This window comes from Limanda limanda, chromosome 16, assembly GCF_963576545.1.
Source record: "Limanda limanda chromosome 16, fLimLim1.1, whole genome shotgun sequence".
Lineage (NCBI taxonomy): Eukaryota > Metazoa > Chordata > Actinopteri > Pleuronectiformes > Pleuronectidae > Limanda > Limanda limanda.
In genome coordinates, this window is record NC_083651.1 from 22232327 (window position 1) to 22256808 (window position 24482).

Genomic DNA, 24482 nt, shown 5'->3' on the forward strand with positions numbered 1-24482 from the left:
CACGGTCACCATGAGCTGCAGAACCGACCAGGGGATAGAGTCCAGAAAGAAAAGAGAGAGAATAATCAGAAACAAATGCAACGAAATGTACAGAAAGACTGAAAACTTCTGGTTCCATTTCTCACTGTTGGATAATCATACTGTATTTATACAATGACAAATCTGTGTTATGTCCCCTGTGAATTAAAACCCCCAGACAGAGAGAAAGACAAACCACGTCTCATAAGAGAATCATTAACTGGAGACCAGCTGAATGTTAAACTTCTGCACAAAATCCTGTGGGAATCTCCATTCTCTCTGCCTTACATAACAACCCGCCCACAACTGCAGCCTGAACTTCCTGCAGAATTTAAACACACACACTCTCACTCCCTCACACACACAGACACACACACACATACACACCCCCACATATAAAAAGCCACTGTTACCAACAGACACTAGTTGCTCTTACAGCAAGGCAGCTTGCAGGACAGAGAAGAGGCAATGAGCGGCAGGGTGTGGTTTCCAATGCTGGGGCTAGCGGCCTGGCTGTGCTTCCTCAGCCTGGGGCCTGTTGAGGGGGGGAAGGTGCTGGTTATGCCTGCGGATGGGAGCCACTGGCTCAGCTTGAAGATACTGGTGAAGGGGCTCGCCCAGAAGGGCCATGACGTCCTGGTGCTGGTGCCCGAAAGCCACCTGTTCATGGGGGAATCAGAGGACTTCAAGACTGAGGTTTACCCAGTGTCATACACCATGGATGAAATGGATGCAACCTACCGGCAGCTGAAGGACGGACTGTTCCTCAAACCACCAGATTGGACCGAATATTTTGTCAATATAATGCGATTTGTCAATTTTACCTCGATTCATTTGAGAGGTTGTGAGAGTTTGCTACAGAACCAGCCTCTAATGAGTCGGATGAAGGGCAGGGGCTTCGATATCGTGCTGACAGACCCCTTCTTTCCGTGCGGCGCCCTTGTGGGACATATCTTTTCCATTCCAGTTGTCAATTTCCTGCGCAGTCTTCCGTGTGGGCTGGATTTGAAGGTGAACAAGAGCCCCAGTCCTCTTTCATACGTTCCTGTGACATACTCTGGTCATACAAACATCATGACCTTCCCGCAGAGAGTCACAAACATGGCCCTGTCTGTTGTGGAGTCCTACTCGTGCAGCTTACTCTTTGGCCACTTTGATGAGTTGGTCAGCAAGCACCTGGGAAACGACATGGACTACGGGACTCTGCTCAGTCATGGGGCTCTCTGGCTCATCAGAAATGATTTTACTTTGGATTGGCCCACACCTCTCCTGCCGAACATGGTCTTAATCGGAGGCATCAACTGTGCAGAGAAGAAGAAGAAAGATCCCCTGCCAGCGGTGAGTGTGTAAAGAATGTCTGACAGAGTAAACAAGCATGCAGCACATCTGGTTTCACTTTTGGAGAATCACATATACGTATTTTTTCTGAAGTCTGACTAAAGCTTACATCTACAAAGAATCTGGAAAAGCTCCAACAATTGAAAGATTTGTTTAAACAACTGCTCAAATTACTCCCAGGGACGACTTTGTGCAGCGTTCAAACTTGTTTTCAGTTGCATGTCCTGCTAATTCTAATCTTCTTATCCAATGTGTCCAGCAGCAACGGGTAACAACAAACAGGCAACAGGCAAAATAAATCCCTTACTGACCAAGTTAGCCACAAATTAATGAATATTGTGGGTTGAGACCAAAATCAGAGCTAAAAGGAGAGTGATTCACCTCACAGCAACAAACACGACCCCTCATGAGTCCTTATGTTGCCACAAATCTGCATGATGTGTAAATAGGTAACTATTTGCTCACGTTATGGCCGAAATGACATTGAGAGGCGACATTATATTCCCTTTATAGGTGTTGTTTAGATTTGTCTGACCCCATGTCCCCAATTCAAGTGATGCATCTTAAAACTTGTTGGATTGACTCAAAAAAAGTGGAACCAACTTAAAAAAACACTTCGATGGGAAGCATACATATGAAGTTTTTTCAAATAAAAATGCACAAGCTATATCAACACAATTTCAACTTCAATTTGACAAAAAAACAAACAAATGTGTTTGTTAAAGTGACATCATGTGCATTGGTCTCTGGCCACTACATTACCTGTTATTAAGAACGTACGACTACCTTGGTATTTCATACATCTTTTGAGTGACTTTTTGTGTCTTCTTCCACCTCCCTGCAGGACTTGGAGGAGTTTGTCCAAGGCTCAGGAGACCATGGATTTATTGTTTTCACTCTGGGCTCGATGCTGCCCGACATGCCCGAAGAAATGGCTCAACACTTCCTGGATGCTTTTCGGAAAATTCCTCAAAGGGTAACAATAAAGCTCATAGATGAAATCACGCTTCTTAGATTCAACAACTCTCCTTAATCAGCTCTACCTTAATGATAACACTCTTTGTATGTAAAGTTTTCTAAGCACCTAGTACAAACATTTACACATTGGCCAACTCGAGATTTTTTTTGACTAGGCTCTAATCTGGTTGAACCGTAGGACTTTGTCCTACGCCTTGCCTTAATGTCAACACACTCCATATCAAAGTTTCGGGCACATCAAGAGATATTATTTATTTTGCAGGTTGTGTGGAGATTCGCCGGAGCCCCACCTAAGGGTTTACCCAAAAACGTCAAACTGATGAAGTGGCTACCCCAGAGAGATCTCCTTGGTGTGTTAACTTTTATCCAGATTGTATTTCTTTACTTTTGAAAATCATTTGATACATTTTTTGAGTTTAATTAAAAAAAAAAAAAAAGGGGTTTAAATTATTGTTTATAGTGACATATGGCATTGACCTTTAACTTTGACTTTTCCTCTGCTCCTCAGCTCATCCCAAGGCGAAACTCTTCCTCACGCATGGGGGGAGCCACAGTGTGTTTGAGGGGATCTGTAACGCTATGCCCATGCTGATGTTCCCGCTGTTTGCAGAGCAGGGAGACAACGGGCTGCGCATGGCGACCCGCGGTGTCGCAGAGACACTCTTTATCTATGAAGTGACCAGTGACACACTATTGGCTGCAATAAATAAAATCCTCCAAAATAAAAGGTAAGACAACTACATGTTAATTAGGGCAAACAACCACTTGGGTGAATATATGCTTCTCGGTGCATACACAAATGTTTCTGGTGTGCACTGTAAAATTTTGTGTGTTTATAAAAAAAAGAATAGGTCCCCTTGGGGGCTGTCATTATATCTTCACCTAGACATGAGTCGTCTGCATCACTACTTAGTTCAGTAAATAAATTGATGAATGATAGTCACAAAGTGGAGATCTAACTCTTGACTTTTTACTTCCACTCCTCCCCAGTTACAAAGAGAAGATGGTGGAGCTGTCTGAGATACACCATGACCGTCCCGTTGGGCCTCTGGACCTGGCTATCTTCTGGACCGAGTTCGTCATTAGACACAAAGGAGCAGCGCACCTGAAAATAGCTGCACACGAGCTGAACTGGGTTCAGCACCACAGCCTGGACGTCATTGGCTTCATTCTCCTCATCCTCCTGACTGTTCTGTGGGTGACACTGAAATGCTGTCTGCTCTGCACCCGCAGGTGCTGCAGGAGAGGGACTGCAAAGACCAAATCAGAGTAGTTTATTTGGTTTAAAAATGAATCTGTGATGAAGTGAATGAGAGACGTTGAATGGCGGCAGTGAGGTTTCACACTGATGGACAACATGAGTGTTTTTCTGATGTGTGTGTCTGTAAAATCTCAACCAAAGTGCCGGGACTACATGGTCTTGAAATATAATGCTGATTGATTGATTGAAGCCGACTCTACTATAAGCTTAAGACTGCTCCTGACACAGTTTGTTCTCAGGTTGTTAGGCTCCGTATTGTTGACTTCACCTGTTTTACTTCACATTTATCTGCAGGAAGGCAAAATATTTAAAAACCCAAATTACATACCACCTGCAACCCACTGTGTCAAAGCAGACATCCATCTCCTCTGCGTGGTCTACTGGTTCTTTTTGAGCACCAAGCCTAACATCCCCTGTACCTGTGAATACCAGCTCCACCAGTGTGCTGTACACTTTTCTGTCTGACTGTGTGGGAGGAACAAATAACCTTCATCAGGGAGCACTAACATGACAGTTACTTTCTGTATCAAACACTAACCTTCACCTTACATTGCTAGAATAAGTGCTGACGATATTAATTGAAACATCTTCCACTTCACAATAAAAGTTGATTGGGCTGAATTTGTTTGACCACTTGCTTCTGTATCTGGTAACAGGGATCTCTATTATTGCAATTTATAACCATCATCATAAACACTGACAGGTTTTGATTTATACACTAAAATGCTTCTATCTAGTGGACAGTAGAAATAATACAACTCTGTATCAAGCCTTTTAGCTTCCTTCTAAAACAATTTCTTCCCTTTTTGTTTTTTAGGTTAAATAACTCAAGGAAGAAAACACACATTTAGTGGTTTACAAATCTTCGGAGTCCTGTCCTTTTTTATAAACCATAAATATCAATATATATTCATGAAAGATATTATACCATATTTGTGTTAATTGACGTTCAACCCCCACCTGTTCTATTGTTGACAACTCCCTGTCTGAATATTCTGCTTCATCTCTTCCCCTTCCATCTTAAACTCACCTTATAAGGCCCTTTACCCTTATCTTAAGTTGATCAAACCTTCCTGCCCCCTGTTTATTTGACCCTTGAGGCTCTGAGACGGTAAATCCCCTCTTCTTCCTTCCTCTTTGTAATCACAGCACATGTCTGTACCCATTGATCATGCCTACATTTACATACAGCCTGATCACCGCCCTGTCCTTCACTCTGGGACGGTTTACGGTCTCAGATCCATTCAGCACCTCAGACTCACCCTGTTCTGGAAAATTGATAAAATCAGACCTCTAGAGCCAACTCTGGAACTGATGGATTCTTCTTTAACATTTTGGTTTATAAAAAAGACACTTAAGTGAGAAGGGTTACACGAACACGAAGACAAAGGACATGAAGACTAGGAGTGTGTGACCTTGTATTTTAAGGCATTCAACTCCTCACTCGAATTCTGGTCTCAGTAAATGCTTACTTATTTGCTGTAAGTAAACAACACTTTAACTTTCAAGAGCTTATATTAATGTCTTAAATAATCAATAATCCTTCACCAGGGTCCTGAAATCCACAAAGGACACCGGACAGGTCTGCTGGAGATGAGTGTCAGGTCTCCAGAGTCAAATACATCTAAACATTTAAGTCTGTCATTTCGGTTGGCGAAGAACACGGCGTAGGAGTAAGAACATTATGTTTGTGTGTGCAAGCTGGAGAGATCTTTTTGATTGTGGTTAATGTCACCACGTTTCCACTCAAGCATTAACCTCCTTCCATGAATTCCCTTCCATTAGATTCAAATAGATAAAGAATCATCAAGCATGAGTTTAAAACACTGCTTCCCAAATTAAAATCAAATAGTTACTTGACAGTTAAAGGGGGTCTCACTCTTGCAGGAAACAACACCTCTGGGCGATGTTTTTTCACACCTACTCACAGTTTCCTTTGTGCGAGTTGGAAGGTAGTGGAGGTGGGCTGTGCAGCCCCAGTCACACTGTTCAGCTTTCACCTCTGCACAGGGACAATGATTCAAACCTTCGGCATCATATTGTTCTTTCAGTTGTTCTCTTTAAATGGTAAGATGATTCAATTTCGAGATTATTCCTGGAAGAAACTTAATCATTTGCAAATAATCTATACATTCTCAGGGATCATAGCTGATTTTCACAAACCTTTTAATGTCTAAAATAATGTCTAAAATACTAAATCCTCAGCCATCAAATTATTATAGGAAGAATAAAAATGATAATAATTTGATGGCTGAGGATTCAGTATTTTGTAATATGTGTTTTAATTTGCCCACTTTCTTCATATCAGGGGCGACTGAGGCCGGCATCTTCGGTGGTAAAGTTTCGAAGCCTCATTCCAGACCCTACATGGCTTCACTCCAGTTTCAAGGACAACACTCATGTGGCGGGATCCTCGTCCGGGACGACTTTGTTCTGACATCAGCTCACTGCAAAAAGTGAGTGAATTTTGGACCAATGCTCCATCACAGATAACTTTTATTTAAAGGTACAAGTCAAAGGTGTACATAAATTATTTGATTTACAAAAGAGTTGCTGATGATTACTTTTCAAATGACAAACACACATGTTGTGTAAATCCTATTATTACATACATGCGTGTCTGTCATAATTTATGGTTTTAAATAATAAATGGAATTTGTCCTCCAGCGTTAATACCTTTTATAGTTCAATCTTACCTTAAATCTATAAAAATAAAGTGTATATAATAAAGTGTAACTATGTAATCATGATAACTTCATAATAACTTTATATAATATTTTGTCCCCTGGTTTGACAGCTCTCAGACGATGATGGTGGTGCTCGGTGCACACGACATAAGCAAGAAAGAAAAAAGTCAGCAGAATCTCAAAGTGGCAAAATACTTCACACATCCAGAGTACACATCAGGACAATCTGATTATGACATCATGCTTCTCAAGGTAAAACTGTGTAAAAATCCATAGCAAAGTTGATCTGAAGTGTTAAAACAGAAATCAGTGTCTCTGTAAAGTCCTTTTGTAGCTTTGAGCATCATGGTGCAAGTTTCATTTTGTCACCCTGTCTCATGTAGGGTTTAAGACTTTCACACATTTGCAATGAAGCAGAGGAGGATGTGGGGGTGACGCACTTTAGTTAAAAACTTCAGTGTTGCATTTAGAGGATATAAACCACTCAGGGCTACAGACACAATGTCAAGTCCGACAGAAGCTTGCATAATCTTAAAAAGGCACAATAAATAATAATGCTCCGTTTTCTTACAGTTAAAAAACAAAGCAAAACTGAACAAGTATGTGAAGCCCATTGGATTACCGAAGAAAAACGGGAAAACACCTGTTGATGTAGCATGTGTCGTTGCTGGCTGGGGCTATGTAGCATCTAACGGGCCGGCCTCACATGTACTGAGGGAAACCAAGGAGAAGATTCAAGGCCTCAAGGAATGCAAAAATATCTGGGAGGGAGTCTTCAATCCTAGTCACATGATATGCACCAAGTTTGACAAAAAGAAGGGAGGAATTTGCCAGGTAATTAAATAGAATACAAAAATAATGAAACGATACAAAATGTGTCAAATTATTTCTCTAATTCATTAAGAGCATTCTTTCCACAATCAAGTGTTTCTGTTGCCTTTTCCGTGCAGGGGGATTCTGGCGGACCGCTGATCTGCAACAGCAAACCTCAGGGTATCACAGCTTTTACTGCCAAGAATGACTGCGACAATCCCAAGTTTCCCCATGTCTTCATGAACCTACATTTCTTTCTTCCCTGGATCAAGAAAACCATGCAGGGGTAGAAGAGTGTATAACAACCACTATTCAAAGGGCAAGAAGTTATTCCTTTCTTCACTTGATTATTAACGCATCTTAATAAAGCAAAATTCGAATTAATTTAGCCTGAAAAGGGAAACTGGTACATGTGAATGTTTTGCAAAGGTATGGAAAGAAAAATCACAGATGCTTTTATTTCAACCTAACATCTTGCTGTACAGTTAAAGAATGTGCCTTTGTCCTGTCATACATTGCTCAAGCTTGTCTTTTCATTCCTGCAACTTCCTTTTTCAATAATCCTTGTGCAAGTTTTGTCAACTATGTACAAATATCTTTCTTTAACTCATCTAAAACTCTCTTGTCAGCAGCAGGTCTGAGTTATTTCTGTGTGAAAGTGTGTGTAAGACTGAATGGCGTGAGGGAGAAATGGCAGTGTAGCAGACAAGGGCAGATATCGAAAGTATCTCTGTGAGTGTGGTGGTTGTGGTGGAGAAGCCCACAATGAAGTCTGAAAACTCACCTGACTTGGATCTCTTGTGAAATATCTCTTTTCTATAACCTGTTAACAGAGTTTATGAGTTAAACCTGATGAAGAAATCCATCAATTCAACCTTATATTTTTGATGATACAAACTTGTCCAAATCAATTAAAAATGTTAAATGTAATTAAATGCTAGACACAGTTTACAAATTATGTGTTTTTAAAAGTTATTATTATTTGTCTTTGGTAAACCTTTAAACTAGGCCAAGATGATGAAGTCACAGTTGATATTTTGCAATATTTGGAACAGTAATATTCACTTCGACATTCACTTCACCAACTAATAGTATTGGTCTACCCTTAATATAAGACCATCATTTGAGCAAAGCATCATCATCACATTACTATACAGCAGCTGCACAGTATAAACAATATTGAACTTTACACACTGTGTATATTGTAAAGGAAGTTTCTATACAGCTGTGTGTTGCATTGAAGAACTCTCACCTTGTCAAAGAACCTGCTCAGCTTCACTGCATTTGATGTGCCTGCAGCCAGGTATCTGGGGTTAGTGCTGTCCTGGGAAAACAACATTACACATCAGCAACAGGCTTAGTTCAATTTGTAATGATGGCATCATTTTAAATGCCCTGCTGTCTGATGAGACTTCCACTAGGTGTCGCCAAAGTCCCTCAAATTTTCAAATTATACACAGAGATGCATTTTTTGTTTACCGAGTATTAGTTATAGTTTAACAATGTTCTTGTGAAACATTTCTGACCTATATTCAAATTCCTGAGAGCTGTTTTTTTAACACAAAGGTGATGCCAGCAAAGTAACAGATTGAACATTAGACAGGGCCTTAAGGTCAGAGCTTGTGTGAATGAATGTTAATCTACCAGATTAATCTCCTCAGCATTGAAGTCTTCGGAGAGAAAGGCTGTTCGGGTGAGAACTTCATTGTGCTTGTTGTCTGCGATCTGGTCAAACTTGGTGCCAATCAGCAGCAAAGGCACTGGGTTCTCAGCAAACTGCTCTCTATCATAGTCACTGCTGCAAGGACAGAAGAAAAGAGGGATGTCCCTCAGTGAAAACATTTACAGTTACTTATTGGTGTTTGTGTTTTCCATTTGTCAAATCATGCACCAGTATAATTCCTAGAATAATCCAGAGAATGAAAGAACATAGATTACTCGTTATGATTATTTAAGATACTTAAGACATTCGTATCTAATAAAAATTAACTTTTCCATTAATTGAGTTGTAGAAGACGGCTCTGGTGCTCTTGATGCTGCTGGCACTGCCGATAGATCCTCCGCATCCCACAGCTCAATGTAGTATATTTTCTCCTCCAGGGTTCCCTCTTTATAGTCTTGAACCTGTTGTTGAATGAAAATGTCAAATTTTAAATTACATTGAATCAGTGGCAAAGTATAGAACTGCACTTTATTTCCCACAAATATATATATATACTATCAAGTCAGTGTAATACATGTCTATACTTATACTATACCACTACTTTTGAGACCAAGTATGATTCCAACTAAATAAGGGACTAGTGTTTAAAACCCAAATTACATACCACCCCCAACCCACTGTGTCAAAGCAGACATCCATCTCCTCTGCGTGGTCTACTGGTTCTTTTTGAGCACCAAGCCTAACATCCCCTGTACCTGTGAATACCAGCTCCACCAGTGTGCTGTATGCTGGTCTGTCTGACTGTGTGGGAGGAACAACTAACCTTCATCAGGGAGCACTAACATGACAGTTACTTTCTGTATCAAACACTCACCTTTCACCTTACATCGCTAGAATAACTTCTGACGATAATAATTGAAACATTTTCCACTTCACAGTATGACTTGAATGGGCTGAATTTTTCGACCACATGCTTCTGTACCTGGTAATAGGGATTTATTTTATTGCAATTCATATTGTCCGGTCTCCAGAGTAATATACATCTGAACATTTAAGTCTGTCTTTTGAAAAAAGGTCAAATTCATTTCAGTTGACAAAGACCACGGCATAGAAGTGAGAACATTATGTTTGCATGTGAGCGAGCTGGAGAGATCTTTTTCATTGTGGTTAATGTGACCTCGTTTCCACTAAAGCATTAACCTCCTTCCATGAATGCTTTTGCATTAGATTCAAATTGATAAAGAATCATCAAGCATGAGTTTAAACAATGCTTCCTAAATTAAAATCATATAGTAACTTGACAGTTTTAACTGGTTTTGGTAAAGGGGGTCTCACTTTTGCAGGAAACAACACCTCTGGGCGATGTTTTTCACACCTACTCAGTTTCCTTTGTCAGGTTGGAAGGTAGTGGAGGTGGGCTGTGCAGCCCCAGTCACACTGTTCAGCTTTCACCTCTTCACAGGGACAATGATTCAAACCTTCGGCATCATATTGTTCTTTCAGTTCTTCTCTCTAAATGGTAAGATGATTGAATTTCTAAATCTTTGCTGGAAGAAACTTAATCATTTGCAAATAATATACATTCTAAGGGATCATAGCTGATTTTAACAAACCCTTTTAATGCCTAGATTTTTATTCATCCTAAAATAATTATGATAATAATTTGATGGCTGAGGATTCAGTATTTTGTAATCTGTGTTTTAATTTGCCCACTTTCTTCATATCAGGGGCGACTGAGGCCGGCATCTTCGGTGGTAAAGTTTCGAAGCCTCATTCCAGACCCTACATGGCTTCACTCCAGTTTCATGGACAACACTCATGTGGCGGGATCCTCGTCCGGGACGACTTTGTTCTGACTTCAGCTCACTGCAAAAAGTGAGTGAATTTTGGACCAATGCTCCATCACAGATAACTTTTAACTAGAGGTATAAGTCTACGGAGCCCCCCAGGGGACAGAGGGAAAAAAAATGATGGGTGGAAAAAAAAAAAAATAAAAACAGACTTTTGCGAGATCTCCCAAAACTTTTGCGAGATCTGTTAGGAATTTCAAACTTTTAACTATAGGTTGTGTCTGAAAGAACTCTTAACAATAAAGATAGAAGTAGTTTTAGCTATATATTAGGCATTCATACAAATGATTTTAATAATAACCTTTCCTTCCTAGGGTTTAATCTACAAATTAAGAATTAATGTTTCACTAGTTCTCATTTCTATTAAAGCGTTATTCCCTCAGATTCATAAAACTCACATAGAGTTCCAAGAGCTGTCTGATAAGTCTCGAGGTTGGAGTCACAACGATGGTCAGTCTCACAGCTGTCCTGATAGGAGAGTCCAAGAGAGTTTGTTATGGCTCATATGCAGCAGCCGAGATGACTGGAGCAAGACATTTTCTACTCAAGGCTAAATTACGAGACAACATCAGACTGTCAGGGTAGATAGAGTTGCCCTAGCAACCCGGCAGAGTAGCATAGAAGCATGACGTAGAGCGGCTCCCTGTCACTTCCTGGATTCGGTGACAAGAGGCGTGGCACTGCGGCTGGACCAATAAGGGAGATCCAAAGTGATTTGCGGTGACTCCCCTCCAAATATTCATAACCAATCACATCAAATCTACTGTTATAATTATACACGACCCCTGCTGTTCGGGGCCATTATTATCTTCCTACTGCTAACTTAATCAGCATAGGCTGTGATAATTGTCCATAGCTATGAATAACTCTTCATTGTATCTTTAAATAAAAAATTTGATTGAACCAAAATCTTGGATCGGCTTCTCTCATATTATAGGATAAACCAACACGCCTTAACAGATCCCGAGAAAGTTTTGCAAGATCTCGAGATACTTTTGCGAGATCTCGCAAAAGTTTTGCGAGACCTCGAGATACTTTTGCGAGATCCCGAGATACTTTTGCGAGATTCCGAGATACTTTTGCGAGATCCCGAGATACGGGTTGTGGGCGGGTGCCACAGAGCAGGGAAGCCGAGGCTGAGCGGCTGCGGGGACAGCCGCCTTACTCGCGGAAGTGGGCGACTGTGCATCGATACAGAGACATAACAGGATCGATCCATGTTTTCTGCTCCGTTCATTGTCTTAGCGATGTGCTGCCGCTGAATAATTATAACCAGCGCTGCTCCAGGATCAGAACAGACGCTCATTAAAAGTCTGGTCGTCCTGTGTGTGTCGGAGTCTTCCGCCTCACGTCCCTCTGTCCCGCGCTCACTTTACACTTTAACGGTAAACACCAGCACTGATCCGATCGGTCATCATCATGATATTAGGTCCATGCGTCTGTCTGTCATAATTTATGGTTTTAAATATAAATGGAATTTGTCCTCCACCGTTAATACCTTTTATAGTTTAATTTGTTTTGATGGTAGACTTCACCTTCAGTGTTTAAGTCTCTTTAATGGTTTCTTATTTGCTTTTTAAATGTTTGCCTTTTTTCATTTTTAACTTGAAGCACCTTAAATCTATATAAGTAACGTGTATTTAATAGAGTGTAACTATGTAATCATGATAAGTTCATAATAACTTAATATAATATTTTGTCCCCTGGTTTGACAGGCCTCAGACGATGATGGTGGTGCTCGGCGCACACAACATAAGCAAGGAAGAAAAAAGTCAGCAGAATCTCACAGTGGCAGCTTACTTCACACATCCAGAGTTCAATGGACAATATGATTATGACATTATGCTTCTCAAGGTAAAACTGTGTAAAAATCCATATCAAAGTTGATCTGAAGTGTTAAAACAGAAATCAGGGTCTCTGTAAAGTCCTTTTGAAGCTTTTAGCATCATGGTGCAAGTTTCATTTTGTCACCCTGCCTCATGTAGGGTTTAAGACTCTCACACATTTGCACTGAAGCAGATGAGGATGTGGGGGTGACGCACTTTACTTAAAAACCTCAGTGTTGCATTAAGAGGATATAAACCACTCAGGGCTTCAGACACAATGTCAAGTCCAACAGAAGCTTTCCTAGTCTTTAAAGGCACAATAAATAATGATGCTCTGTTTTCTTACAGTTAAAAAACAAAGCAAAACTGAACAAGTATGTGAAGCCCATTGGATTACCGAAGAAAAACGGGAAAACACCTGCCAATGTAGCATGTGTGGTTGCTGGCTGGGGCCGAACAGCAGTTAACGGGCCGGCCTCTCATGTACTGAGGGAAACCACGGAGAAGATTCAATTCCCCAAGGAATGCAAAAATATCTGGCAGAAATACTTCCATACTCTTCACATGATATGCACCAAGTTTGACAAAAAGAAAGGAGGAATTTGCCAGGTAATTAACAGAATACAACAATAATGCAACGATACAACATGTCACACATTATTTCTTTAATTCATTAAGAGCATTCTTTCCACAATCAAGTGTTTCTGTTGCCTTTTCCGTTCAGGGCGATTCTGGCGGACCGCTGATCTGCAACAGCAAACCTCAGGGTATCACAGCTTTCACTGCCGAGAATGACTGCGACAATCCCAAGTTTCCCCATGTCTTCATGAACCTACATTTCTTTCTTCCCTGGATCAAGAAAACCATGCAGGGGTAGAAGAGTGTATAACAACCACTATTCAGAGGCCAAGAAGTTATTCCTTTCTTCACTTGATTATTAACGCAGCTTAATAAAGCAAAATTCGAATTAATTTAGCCTGAAAAGGGAAACTGGTACATGTGAATGTTTTGCAAAGGTATGGAAAAAAAATCACAGATGCTTTTATTTCAACCTAACATCTTGCTGTACAGTTAAAGAATGTGCCTTCCTTTTTCAATAATCCTTGTGCAAGTTTTGTCAACTATGTACAAATTTCTTTCTTTAACTCATCTAAAAACTCTCTTGTCAGCAGCAGGTCTGAGTTATTTCTGGGTGAAAGTGTGTGTCAGACTGAATGGCGTGAGGGAGAAATGGCGGTGTAGCAGACAAGGGCAGATATCGAAAGTATCTCTGTGAGTGTGGTGGTTGTGGTGGAGAAGCCCCCCCATGCACTCTGATCAAACCCCGCAGGCCACCGCTGCAGAGCTCAAGCCTCCTCAGTCGTAGTGCAAACTTTTGAAGTTGAAGCGTTTTTTGTCAGTGAAACCTGTCATCTGCAGAGAGAGGAGACAAAATGTTTACAAGAAACAGCTCACCTTAAATGACATCTCAGTTCTTATTAAGTCCGTTTCTAAAATCAATAAAGTCTGAAAACTCACCTGACTTGGATCTCTTGTGAAATATCTCTTTTCTATGACCTGTGAACCGAGTTTTTGAGTTAACCTTGATGAAAAAAAACTCTTCATTGCATCTTTAAATAAAACATTTGATTGAACCAAAATCTTGGATCGGCTTCTCTCATATTATAGGATAAACCAACACGCCTTAACAGATCCCGAGAAAGTTTTGCAAGATCTCGAGATACTTTTGCGAGATCTCGCAAAAGTTTTGCGAGACCTCGAGATACTTTTGCGAGATCCCGAGATACTTTTGCGAGATTCCGAGATACTTTTGCGAGATCCCGAGATACGGGTTGTGGGCGGGTGCCACAGAGCAGGGAAGCCGAGGCTGAGCGGCTGCGGGGACAGCCGCCTTACTCGCGGAAGTGGGCGACTGTGCATCGATACAGAGACATAACAGGATCGATCCATGTTTTCTGCTCCGTTCATTGTCTTAGCGATGTGCTGCCGCTGAATAATTATAACCAGCGCTGCTCCAGGATCAGAACAGACGCTCATTAAAAGTCCGGTCGTCCTGTGTGTGTCGGAGTCTTCCGCCTCACGTCCCTCTGTCCCGCGCTCACTTTACACTTTAACGGTAAACACCAGCACTGATCCGATCGGTCATCATCGGATAATAACTAAAAAATACATGTGATTATCAGTTTTAGTGAAGAGGAACAGAGACAAGCATACACACACACGCACACAACCCCCCCCCCCCCTAAGTCATAAGACTGTGTGTGTGTGGGGTGTGTGTGTGTGTGTGTGTGTGTAAGGCGGCTGTCCCCGCAGCCGCTCAGCCTCGGCTTCCCTGCTCTGTGGCACCCGCCCACAACCCGTATCTCGGGATCTCGCAAAAGTATCTCGGGATCTCGCAAAAGTATCTCAAGATCTCGCAAAACTTTCTCGGGATCGAGATCTCGCAAAAGTCCGTTTTTTTTTCACCCATCATTTTTTTTCCCTCTGTCCCCTTTGGGGCTCCGTACAAGTCAGAGGTGTATATAATTAATTATTTAATTTAAAAAGGAATTGCTGGTGATTACTTTTCAAATGATAAACATACATGTTGTGTAAATCATGATATTAGGTCCATGCGTCTGTCTGTCATAATTTATGGTTTTAAATATAAATGGAATTTGTCCTCCACCGTTAATACCTTTTATAGTTTAATTTGTTTTGATGGTAGACTTCACCTTCAGTGTTTAAGTCTCTTTAATGGTTTCTTATTTGCTTTTTAAATGTTTGCCTTTTTTCATTTTTAACTTGAAGCACCTTAAATCTATATAAGTAACGTGTATTTAATAGAGTGTAACTATGTAATCATGATAAGTTCATAATAACTTAATATAATATTTTGTCCCCTGGTTTGACAGGCCTCAGACGATGATGGTGGTGCTCGGCGCACACAACATAAGCAAGGAAGAAAAAAGTCAGCAGAATCTCACAGTGGCAGCTTACTTCACACATCCAGAGTTCAATGGACAATATGATTATGACATTATGCTTCTCAAGGTAAAACTGTGTAAAAATCCATATCAAAGTTGATCTGAAGTGTTAAAACAGAAATCAGGGTCTCTGTAAAGTCCTTTTGAAGCTTTTAGCATCATGGTGCAAGTTTCATTTTGTCACCCTGCCTCATGTAGGGTTTAAGACTCTCACACATTTGCACTGAAGCAGATGAGGATGTGGGGGTGACGCACTTTACTTAAAAACCTCAGTGTTGCATTAAGAGGATATAAACCACTCAGGGCTTCAGACACAATGTCAAGTCCAACAGAAGCTTTCCTAGTCTTTAAAGGCACAATAAATAATGATGCTCTGTTTTCTTACAGTTAAAAAACAAAGCAAAACTGAACAAGTATGTGAAGCCCATTGGATTACCGAAGAAAAACGGGAAAACACCTGCCAATGTAGCATGTGTGGTTGCTGGCTGGGGCCGAACAGCAGTTAACGGGCCGGCCTCTCATGTACTGAGGGAAACCACGGAGAAGATTCAATTCCCCAAGGAATGCAAAAATATCTGGCAGAAATACTTCCATACTCTTCACATGATATGCACCAAGTTTGACAAAAAGAAAGGAGGAATTTGCCAGGTAATTAACAGAATACAACAATAATGCAACGATACAACATGTCACACATTATTTCTTTAATTCATTAAGAGCATTCTTTCCACAATCAAGTGTTTCTGTTGCCTTTTCCGTTCAGGGCGATTCTGGCGGACCGCTGATCTGCAACAGCAAACCTCAGGGTATCACAGCTTTCACTGCCGAGAATGACTGCGACAATCCCAAGTTTCCCCATGTCTTCATGAACCTACATTTCTTTCTTCCCTGGATCAAGAAAACCATGCAGGGGTAGAAGAGTGTATAACAACCACTATTCAGAGGCCAAGAAGTTATTCCTTTCTTCACTTGATTATTAACGCAGCTTAATAAAGCAAAATTCGAATTAATTTAGCCTGAAAAGGGAAACTGGTACATGTGAATGTTTTGCAAAGGTATGGAAAAAAAATCACAGATGCTTTTATTTCAACCTAACATCTTGCTGTACAGTTAAAGAATGTGCCTTCCTTTTTCAATAATCCTTGTGCAAGTTTTGTCAACTATGTACAAATTTCTTTCTTTAACTCATCTAAAAACTCTCTTGTCAGCAGCAGGTCTGAGTTATTTCTGGGTGAAAGTGTGTGTCAGACTGAATGGCGTGAGGGAGAAATGGCGGTGTAGCAGACAAGGGCAGATATCGAAAGTATCTCTGTGAGTGTGGTGGTTGTGGTGGAGAAGCCCCCCCATGCACTCTGATCAAACCCCGCAGGCCACCGCTGCAGAGCTCAAGCCTCCTCAGTCGTAGTGCAAACTTTTGAAGTTGAAGCGTTTTTTGTCAGTGAAACCTGTCATCTGCAGAGAGAGGAGACAAAATGTTTACAAGAAACAGCTCACCTTAAATGACATCTCAGTTCTTATTAAGTCCGTTTCTAAAATCAATAAAGTCTGAAAACTCACCTGACTTGGATCTCTTGTGAAATATCTCTTTTCTATGACCTGTGAACCGAGTTTTTGAGTTAACCTTGATGAAAAAAAATCAAAACCACATCAACTAAACCTTATATTTTTGATGATACAATCATGGTCAGATCAATTAAATATGAAATTAAATGTCAAACACTTTTACTTTGGTAAACCTTTAAACTAGGCCAAGATGATGAAGTCATAGTTGATATTTAATATTCACTTCGACATTCACTTCACCAACTAAAGGTATTGGTCTACCCTCAATATAACACTACATAAACATTTAACTTTACACACTGTGTATAATGTAAAGGAAGTTTCTATACAGCTGTGTGTCACATTAAAGAACTCTCACCTTGTCAAAGAACCTGCTCAGCTTCACTGCATTCGATGTGCCTGCAGCTAGGTATCTGGGGTTAGTGCAGTCCTGAGAAAACAACATTACACATCAGCAACAGGCTTAGTTCAAATTGTAATGATGGCCTCAATTTAAATGCACTGCTGTCTGCTGAGACTTCCATTAGGTGAAGCCAGCAAAGTATCAGTTTGAACATTAGACAGGGCCTTAAGGTCAGAGCTTCTGTTGGGATTTCAAACTTTTAATTAACTATAGGTTGTGTCTGACAGAATTCTAAACAAATAAAGATAGCATCATTTAAAATTATATTTGAACTCTTAACAATAAAGATAGGAATAGTTTTAGCTAGATATTAGGCATTCATACAAATGATTTTAATAATAACCTTTTCCTTCCTAGGGTTTAATCTACAAATTAAGAATGAATGTTTCACATGTTCTCATTTCTCGTTCTGTACTTAAAGCATAATTTCCTTAGCAGCATTAAACTCACATAGAGTTCCAGGAGCTGTCTGATAAAGTCCTAGAGGTCAGACAGAGTGACATTGTTGACTTAATGTTGTATGTTGGTTTGGATTCGAGGATCCGAATGTTTACAGTCAGGATTGTTTTGCTGTAGCAGAAAACATAATAATCTTTTCTCCAATTGATAATATTCTTTTGCCCGTCATGGCATCTGCTGAGTGAAGGCCTTTCTTGAAGTAAACAGGTTGCCTAGCAACTATCAGAGTAGTAGGAACGTCATTGGGAGTGTCCCTGTTCTACTTCCGTATTCCAAAAGCCAGGAGGATGGATTACGCCTGCGCACTTCCGAGGAGGAGGGACGAAGATCTACTGCTATAAAATAGACAGGCGCCGGATGTTCAGGGCGCTCTGATACATCTAATGTGTGGAAGCCCATTGCTTTGCTGTAACCTGTTCATTGCTCTCCTAAATAAATACTTGATTGAGCAAACTGAGTTCGGCTCATCTTCTCTTAAAGGATAAACGATCACGCTTTAACACTTCCTAAATTAAAATCATATAGTAACTTGACAGTTTTAACTGTTTTTGGTAAAGGGGGTCTCACTCTTGCAGGAAACAACACCTCTGGGCGATGTTTTTCACACCTACTCAGTTTCCTTTGTCAGGTTGGAAGGTAGTGGAGGTGAGCTGTGCAGCCCCAGTCACACTGTTCAGCTTTCACCTCTGCACAGGGACTGTTAGGAATTTCAACCTTTAACTATAGGTTGTGTCTGAAAGAACTCTTTATAATAAAGCTAGAGGTAGTTTTAGCTAGATATAATGCACATACAAATTAATTTAATAACCGTTGCTGTTTAGTGCCAATAATGTATCTTTTAGTTGTCCTCATAATTAACTTCTTGGATATTAAAGCATATTTTCATTAGCTGTATTCAACATCAGACAGAATTCAAGGAGCTGTCCTTTCTGGGGCAAAGTCAGTATGACATTGTTTAGTTTCGAGGATGTGAATGTTTACACATTCACAGTCAAGATTGTTTTGATGGAGCAGACACAAAATAATAGTTTCTCAAACCATAATGGCACTGACTCTTTTCATAAAGGCGGAAGGGGAGGTAGGAGCAGTGGGTCAATTACATTACCTTATACAAATCATTATTTTCAACCTTTCGGTTATCATAATTAATATTTGGAATTTTCTAATAATGTTTGTGCGTCACAAGGATGGCCAGTCTCACAGCTGTCCTGATAGGAGAGTCGAAAAGAGTTTGTTATGGTTAAGTTGGTGCAGCCGAGATGGCTGGAGCAAGACACTTTCTACTCAAGGCTGAATTACGAGACAACATCAGACTGTCAGGGTAGATAGAGTTGCCCTAGCAACCGGTAGAGTGGCGTAGGAGCATGACGGAGAGCTGCTGCTATGTCACTTCCTGGATTCGGTAACAAGAGGCGTGGGACTGCGGCTGGACCAATAAGGGAGATCCAAAGTGATTTGCGGTGACTCCCCTCCAAATATTCATAACCAATCACATCAAATCTACTGTTATAACTATACCAAACCCCTGCTGTTCGGGGCCATTTTCATCTTCCTACTGCTAACTTAATTGGCTGTGATAATTGTCCATAGCTATGAATAACTCTTCATTGCATCTTTAAATAAAACATTTGATTGAACCAAAATCTTGGATCGGCTCCTCTCATTATATAGGATAAACCAACACGCCTTAACAGGACAATGATTCAAACCTTCGGCATCATATTGTTCTTTCAGTGGTTCTCTCTAAATGGTAAGATGATTTCTAAATCTTTGCTGGAAGAAACATAATCATTTGCAAATAATATACATTCTAAGGGATCATAGCTGATTTTAACAAACCCTTTTAATGCCTAGATTTTTATTCATCCTAAAATAATTATGATAATAATTTGATGGCTGAGGATTCAGTATTTTGTAATCTGTGTTTTAATTTGCTCACTTTTTTCATATCAGGGGCGACTGAGGCCGGCATCTTCGGTGGTAAAGTTTCGAAGCCTCATTCCAGACCCTACATGGCTTCACTCCAGTTTCATGGACAACACTCATGTGGCGGGATCCTCGTCCGGGACGACTTTGTTCTGACTTCAGCTCACTGCAACGAGTGAGTGAATTTTGGACAAATGCTCCATCACAGATAACTTTTAATTAGTGGTACAAGTCAGAGGTGTACATAATTAATTATGTAATTTACAAAGGGAGTCGCTGGTGATTACTTTTCAAATGACAAACATTCATGTTGTGTAAATCATGATTTTACATACATGCGTGTGTCTGTCATTACTTTAGTTTTTAAATAATAAATGGAATTTGTCCTCCAGCGTTAATACCTTTTATGATTCAATTTGTTTTGATGGTAGACTTCACCTTAAGGGTTTTAGTCCCTTTAAATGGTTCCTTATTTGCTTTTTAATTGTTTGCCTTTTTTCATTTTTAACTTGAAGCACCTTAAATCCATATAAATATAGTGTATTATTATTCAACTATGTAATCATGATAACTTCATGATTAATTTAATATAATATTTTGTCCCCAGGTTTGACAGCTCTCAGACGATGATGATGGTGGTGCTTGGCGCACACAACATAAGCAAGAAAGAAAAAAGTCAGCAGAATCTCGAAGTGGCAAAATACTTAACACATCCAGAGTACAATGGAAAATGGGATTATGACATTATGCTTCTCAAGGTAAAATTGTGTAAAATTCCATAGCAAAGTTGATCTGAAGTGTTAAAACAGAAATCAGTGTCTCTGTAAAGTCCTTTTGTAGCTTTGAGCATCATGGTGCAAGTTTCATTTTGTCACCCTGTCTCATGTAGGGTTTAAGACTTTCACACATTTGCACCGAAGCAGATGAGGATGTGGGGGTGACGCACTTTAGTTAAAAACCTGTGTTGCATTAAGAGGATATAAACCACTCAGGGCTACAGACACAATGTCAAGTCCAACAGAAGCTTTCCTAGTCTTTAAAAGGCACACTAAATAATAATGCTCTGTTTTCTTACAGTTGAAAAACAAAGCAAAACTGAACAAGTATGTGAAGCCCATTGGATTACCGAAGAAACAAAAGAACCCCCCCCCCAATGAAGCATGTGTCGTTGCTGGCTGGGGCCGAACAGCAGTAAACGGGCCGGCCTCTCATGTACTGAGGGAAACCAAGGAGAAGATTCAATTCCCCAAGGAATGCAAAAATATCTGGAAGGGAGTCTTCAATCCTAGTCACATGATATGCACCAAGTTTGACAAAAAGAAGGGAGGAATTTGCCAGGTAATTAACAGAATACAACAATAATGCAACGATACAACATGTCACAAATTATTTCTTTAATTCATTAAAGAGCATTCTTTCCACAATCAAGTTTTCTGTTGCCTTTTCCGTTCAGGGCGATTCTGGCGGACCGCTGATCTGCAACAGCAAACCTCAGGGCATCACAGCTTTCACTGCCGAGAATGACTGCGACAATCCCAAGTTTCCCCATGTCTTCATGAACCTACATTTCTTTCTTCCCTGGATCAAGGAAACCATGCAGGGTTATGGGAATGTTATATGAGCCACTATTCAGAGGCCAAGAAGTTATCCCTTTCTTCACTTGATTATAAACGCAGCTTTATAAAGCAAAATTCAAATTAATTTAGCCTGAAAAAGGAAACTGGTACATGTGAATGTTTTGCAGAGGTATGGAACAAAAATCACAGTTGCTTTTATTAAAAAGAAGAAGAATTTGGGGTATATATTCAACCTAACATCTTGCTGTACAGTTAAAGAATGTGCCTTTGTCCTTTTATACATTGCTCACGCTTGTTTTTTCATTCCTGCAACTTCCTTTTTCATTAATCCTTGTGCAAGTTTTGTCAACTATGTACAAATTTCTTTCTTTAACTCATCTAAAAACTCTCTTGTCAGCAGCATAGGTCTGGGAAAGTGTGTGTAAGACTGAATGGCGTGAGGGAGAAATGGCAGGGGGCAGACAAGGGCAGATATCGAAAGTATCTCTGTGAGTGTGGTGGTTGTGGTGGAGAAGCCCCCCCATGCACTCTGATCAAACCCCCCAGGCCACCGCTGCAGCGGTCGAGACTCCTCAGTCATAGTGCAAACTCTTGAAGTTGAAGCGCTTTCTGTCAGTGAAACCTGTCATCTGCAGAGATGAAACAAAATGTTTACAAGAAACAGCTCACCTTAAATGACATATCAGTTCTCATTAAGTCCAATTCTAAAATCAATAAAGTCTTAAAACTCACCTGACTTGGATCTCTTGTGAAATATCTCTTTTCTATGACCTGTGAACAGAGTTTTTGAGTTAAACTTGATGAAAAAAAAATAAAAACCACATCAACTAAGCCTTATATTTTTGATGATACAATAATGTTCAGATCAATTAAATATGTAATTAAATGTCAGACAAAGTTTAAAAATTACGTGTTGGTTATTATTGTTTAACTTTGGTAAACCTTTAAACTAGGCCAAGATGATGAAGTCGTAGTTGATATTTTATTCACTTCACCAACTAAAGGTATTGGTCTGCCCTCAATATAACACCATGTACATTACAAACAATATTTAACTTTACACACTGTGTATATTTTAAAGGAAGTTTCTATACAGCTGTGTGTCACATTAAAGAACTCTCACCTTGTCAAAGAACCTGCTCAGCTTCACTGCATTCGATGTGCCTGCAGCCAGGTATCTGGGGTTAGTGCAGTCCTGAGAAAACAACATTACACATCATGCACTGCTGTCTGCTGAGACTTCCACTAGGTGTCGCCAAAGTCCCTCAAATTTTCAAATAATACACTGAGAAGCATTTTGTTAGTGACCGAGTATTAGTTAAAGTTTAACAATGTTCTTGTGAAACATTTCTGACCTATGTTCAAATGCCTGAGAGCTGTTATTCTAACACAAAGGTGAAGCCAGCAAATCATCAGATTGAACATTAGACAGGGCTTTAAGGTCAGAACTTGTGTGAATGAATGTTAACCTACCAGATTAATCTCCTCAGCATTGAAGTCTTCAGAGAGAAAGGCTGTTCGGGTGAGAACTTCATTGCGCTTGTTGTCTGCGATCTGGTCAAACTTGGTGCCAATCAGCAGCAAAGGCACTGGGTTCTCAGCAAACTGCTCTCTATCATAGTCACTGCTGCAAGGACAGAAGAAAAGAGGGATGTCCCTCAGTGAAAACATTTACAGTTACTTATTGGTATCTTAATTTTAGATCATTGTAATAGTGTCTGTGTTTTCTATACTGATAATATCAAAAACACACATCTGCTTACCCGTTTGAGACAATGACTCCTGTTGGAGACGAATCCTTATTCAAAGCTTCTAATGACCAGCGGTAAAGGTTCTGAGAGGATTTCTTATTTGTCAAATCATGCACCAGTATAATTCCTAGAATATTCCAGAAAATGAAAGAACATAGATTAATCGTTACAATTATTTAAGACACTTAAGACATTCATATCTTATTAAATTAACTTTACCATTAATTGAATTGTAGAAGACGGCTCTGGTGCTTTTGATGCTGCTGGCACTGCCGATAGATCCTCCGACATCCCACAGCTCAATGTAGTAGGTTTTCTCCTCCGGGGTTCCCTCTTTATAGTCTTGAACCTGTTTTTGAATGAAAATGTCAAACTTTAAACTACATTAATGGCTGGCAAAGCATAGAACTGCACTTTGTTTACCATAAATATATATATATATATATATATATATATATATATATATATATATATATATGTATACACTATCAAGTCAGTGTAATATAGGTCTATACTTATACTATTCAATTACTTTTGAGACCAAGTATGGTTCCAACTAAACAGTTTAGATTTGATCTCCACTTACCCGAACATCCACCGAGCAACCAACAGTCCATGATGGATTTCCCAGCACCTGATTCTGACACAGAAGATGGACCAGGGAGGATTTGCCCACACCTCCAGAAAACATGAAATATGGTTAAATGACTGATATTATTGGATGGATTTTAATATACTCAGGTTATGACTCTTCAACAGAAGAACTCACACATTCAGTGACATTGAAGACAGTGATAACAAGCCTCTAGTGACTGAATACGTCAGTGTAACACAATCGTAGTTTCAGTAGATCAGTAAATATATTTATATTTAATATACTAAACTGGCAATACATACGAGCAAATGTGTTTGGATGAACTTTAAACCATTAGTGTTTCTCTGTCTTATAGCAAACATCCTATAGTTAATGTAGCTAATGTAGCTTAGAGTTGCTTTACACAGCCACGGAAACAGACTGTTGACAAGAGTTAAGGTTGATAAAGTTAAGCTTAGAGGAGTGAGACACACGTCTTACTTCTTCCAAACCCAAGTTAACATTTTACTAAAACAAGCGAACACGTTTTTATAAGATTCTGAACTGTCAAAATGTCCCTTAACTCACCGGAATCTCCCAAAACTAAAACCTTCACTCGGTCCAGAGAAGCCATCTTTAGCCACAGCGGCGTCCCGGAAGAAAACAATGGAAAGCCCGCCTACAACCTTGAATCTGTTTGGTTGGAAAAAAATCTACCCACCACGTCTATTGGCTTTTAAATGCGTACATTCCTTATCGGCCAATAGAAATCCAGCTGATCCTTTTTTCTTTAGGGGGATTTTGGGTTTATCTTCCGGGTTGTTTCTGT

At 40.0% G+C, this 24482-nt stretch overlaps 6 protein-coding genes and 1 pseudogene across 6 annotated transcripts; 5 read left to right on the forward strand and 2 right to left on the reverse strand.

Annotated features, from left to right (window-relative positions):
- Positions 1–369: 369 nt before the first annotated feature.
- On the forward strand, positions 370–4216 carry LOC133021828 (UDP-glucuronosyltransferase). The gene is made up of 5 exons (XM_061088818.1): positions 370–1356; positions 2201–2332; positions 2597–2684; positions 2843–3062; positions 3325–4216. Exons 1-5 carry the CDS (start codon positions 487–489, stop codon positions 3605–3607), a joined length of 1593 nt encoding a protein of 530 aa, XP_060944801.1. The 5' UTR covers positions 370–486; the 3' UTR covers positions 3608–4216.
- Positions 4217–4532: 316 nt separating this feature from the next.
- On the forward strand, positions 4533–7997 carry LOC133021829 (granzyme B-like). The gene is made up of 5 exons (XM_061088819.1): positions 4533–5662; positions 5904–6051; positions 6393–6534; positions 6856–7116; positions 7233–7997. The coding sequence occupies exons 1-5, from the start codon at positions 5611–5613 to the stop codon at positions 7383–7385; spliced, it is 756 nt and encodes a 251-aa protein (XP_060944802.1). The 5' UTR covers positions 4533–5610; the 3' UTR covers positions 7386–7997.
- Positions 7721–9334, reverse strand: LOC133021280 (rab-like protein 3; annotated as a pseudogene).
- Positions 9335–10088: 754 nt separating this feature from the next.
- Positions 10089–13951, forward strand: LOC133021830 (granzyme B-like). The gene is made up of 5 exons (XM_061088820.1): positions 10089–10277; positions 10486–10633; positions 12324–12462; positions 12783–13043; positions 13159–13951. Exons 1-5 carry the CDS (start codon positions 10121–10123, stop codon positions 13309–13311), a joined length of 858 nt encoding a protein of 285 aa, XP_060944803.1. The 5' UTR covers positions 10089–10120; the 3' UTR covers positions 13312–13951.
- A 1390-nt stretch (positions 13952–15341) lies between these two features.
- Positions 15342–16956, forward strand: LOC133021831 (granzyme F-like). The gene is made up of 3 exons (XM_061088821.1): positions 15342–15467; positions 15788–16048; positions 16164–16956. Exons 1-3 carry the CDS (start codon positions 15342–15344, stop codon positions 16314–16316), a joined length of 540 nt encoding a protein of 179 aa, XP_060944804.1. The 3' UTR covers positions 16317–16956.
- A 2423-nt stretch (positions 16957–19379) lies between these two features.
- On the forward strand, positions 19380–22105 carry LOC133021281 (granzyme B-like). The gene is made up of 5 exons (XM_061088063.1): positions 19380–19575; positions 19779–19926; positions 20359–20509; positions 20829–21089; positions 21181–22105. The coding sequence occupies exons 1-5, from the start codon at positions 19524–19526 to the stop codon at positions 21370–21372; spliced, it is 804 nt and encodes a 267-aa protein (XP_060944046.1). The 5' UTR covers positions 19380–19523; the 3' UTR covers positions 21373–22105.
- Positions 21131–24298, reverse strand: rabl3 (RAB, member of RAS oncogene family-like 3). Its single transcript, XM_061088823.1, has 8 exons — positions 24242–24298; positions 23666–23757; positions 23299–23428; positions 23092–23206; positions 22802–22955; positions 22452–22523; positions 22061–22099; positions 21131–21957 (listed from the first exon to the last, which is right to left on the reverse strand). Exons 1-8 carry the CDS (start codon positions 24285–24287, stop codon positions 21901–21903), a joined length of 705 nt encoding a protein of 234 aa, XP_060944806.1. The 5' UTR covers positions 24288–24298; the 3' UTR covers positions 21131–21900.
- Between the last annotated feature and the right edge of the window lie 184 nt (positions 24299–24482).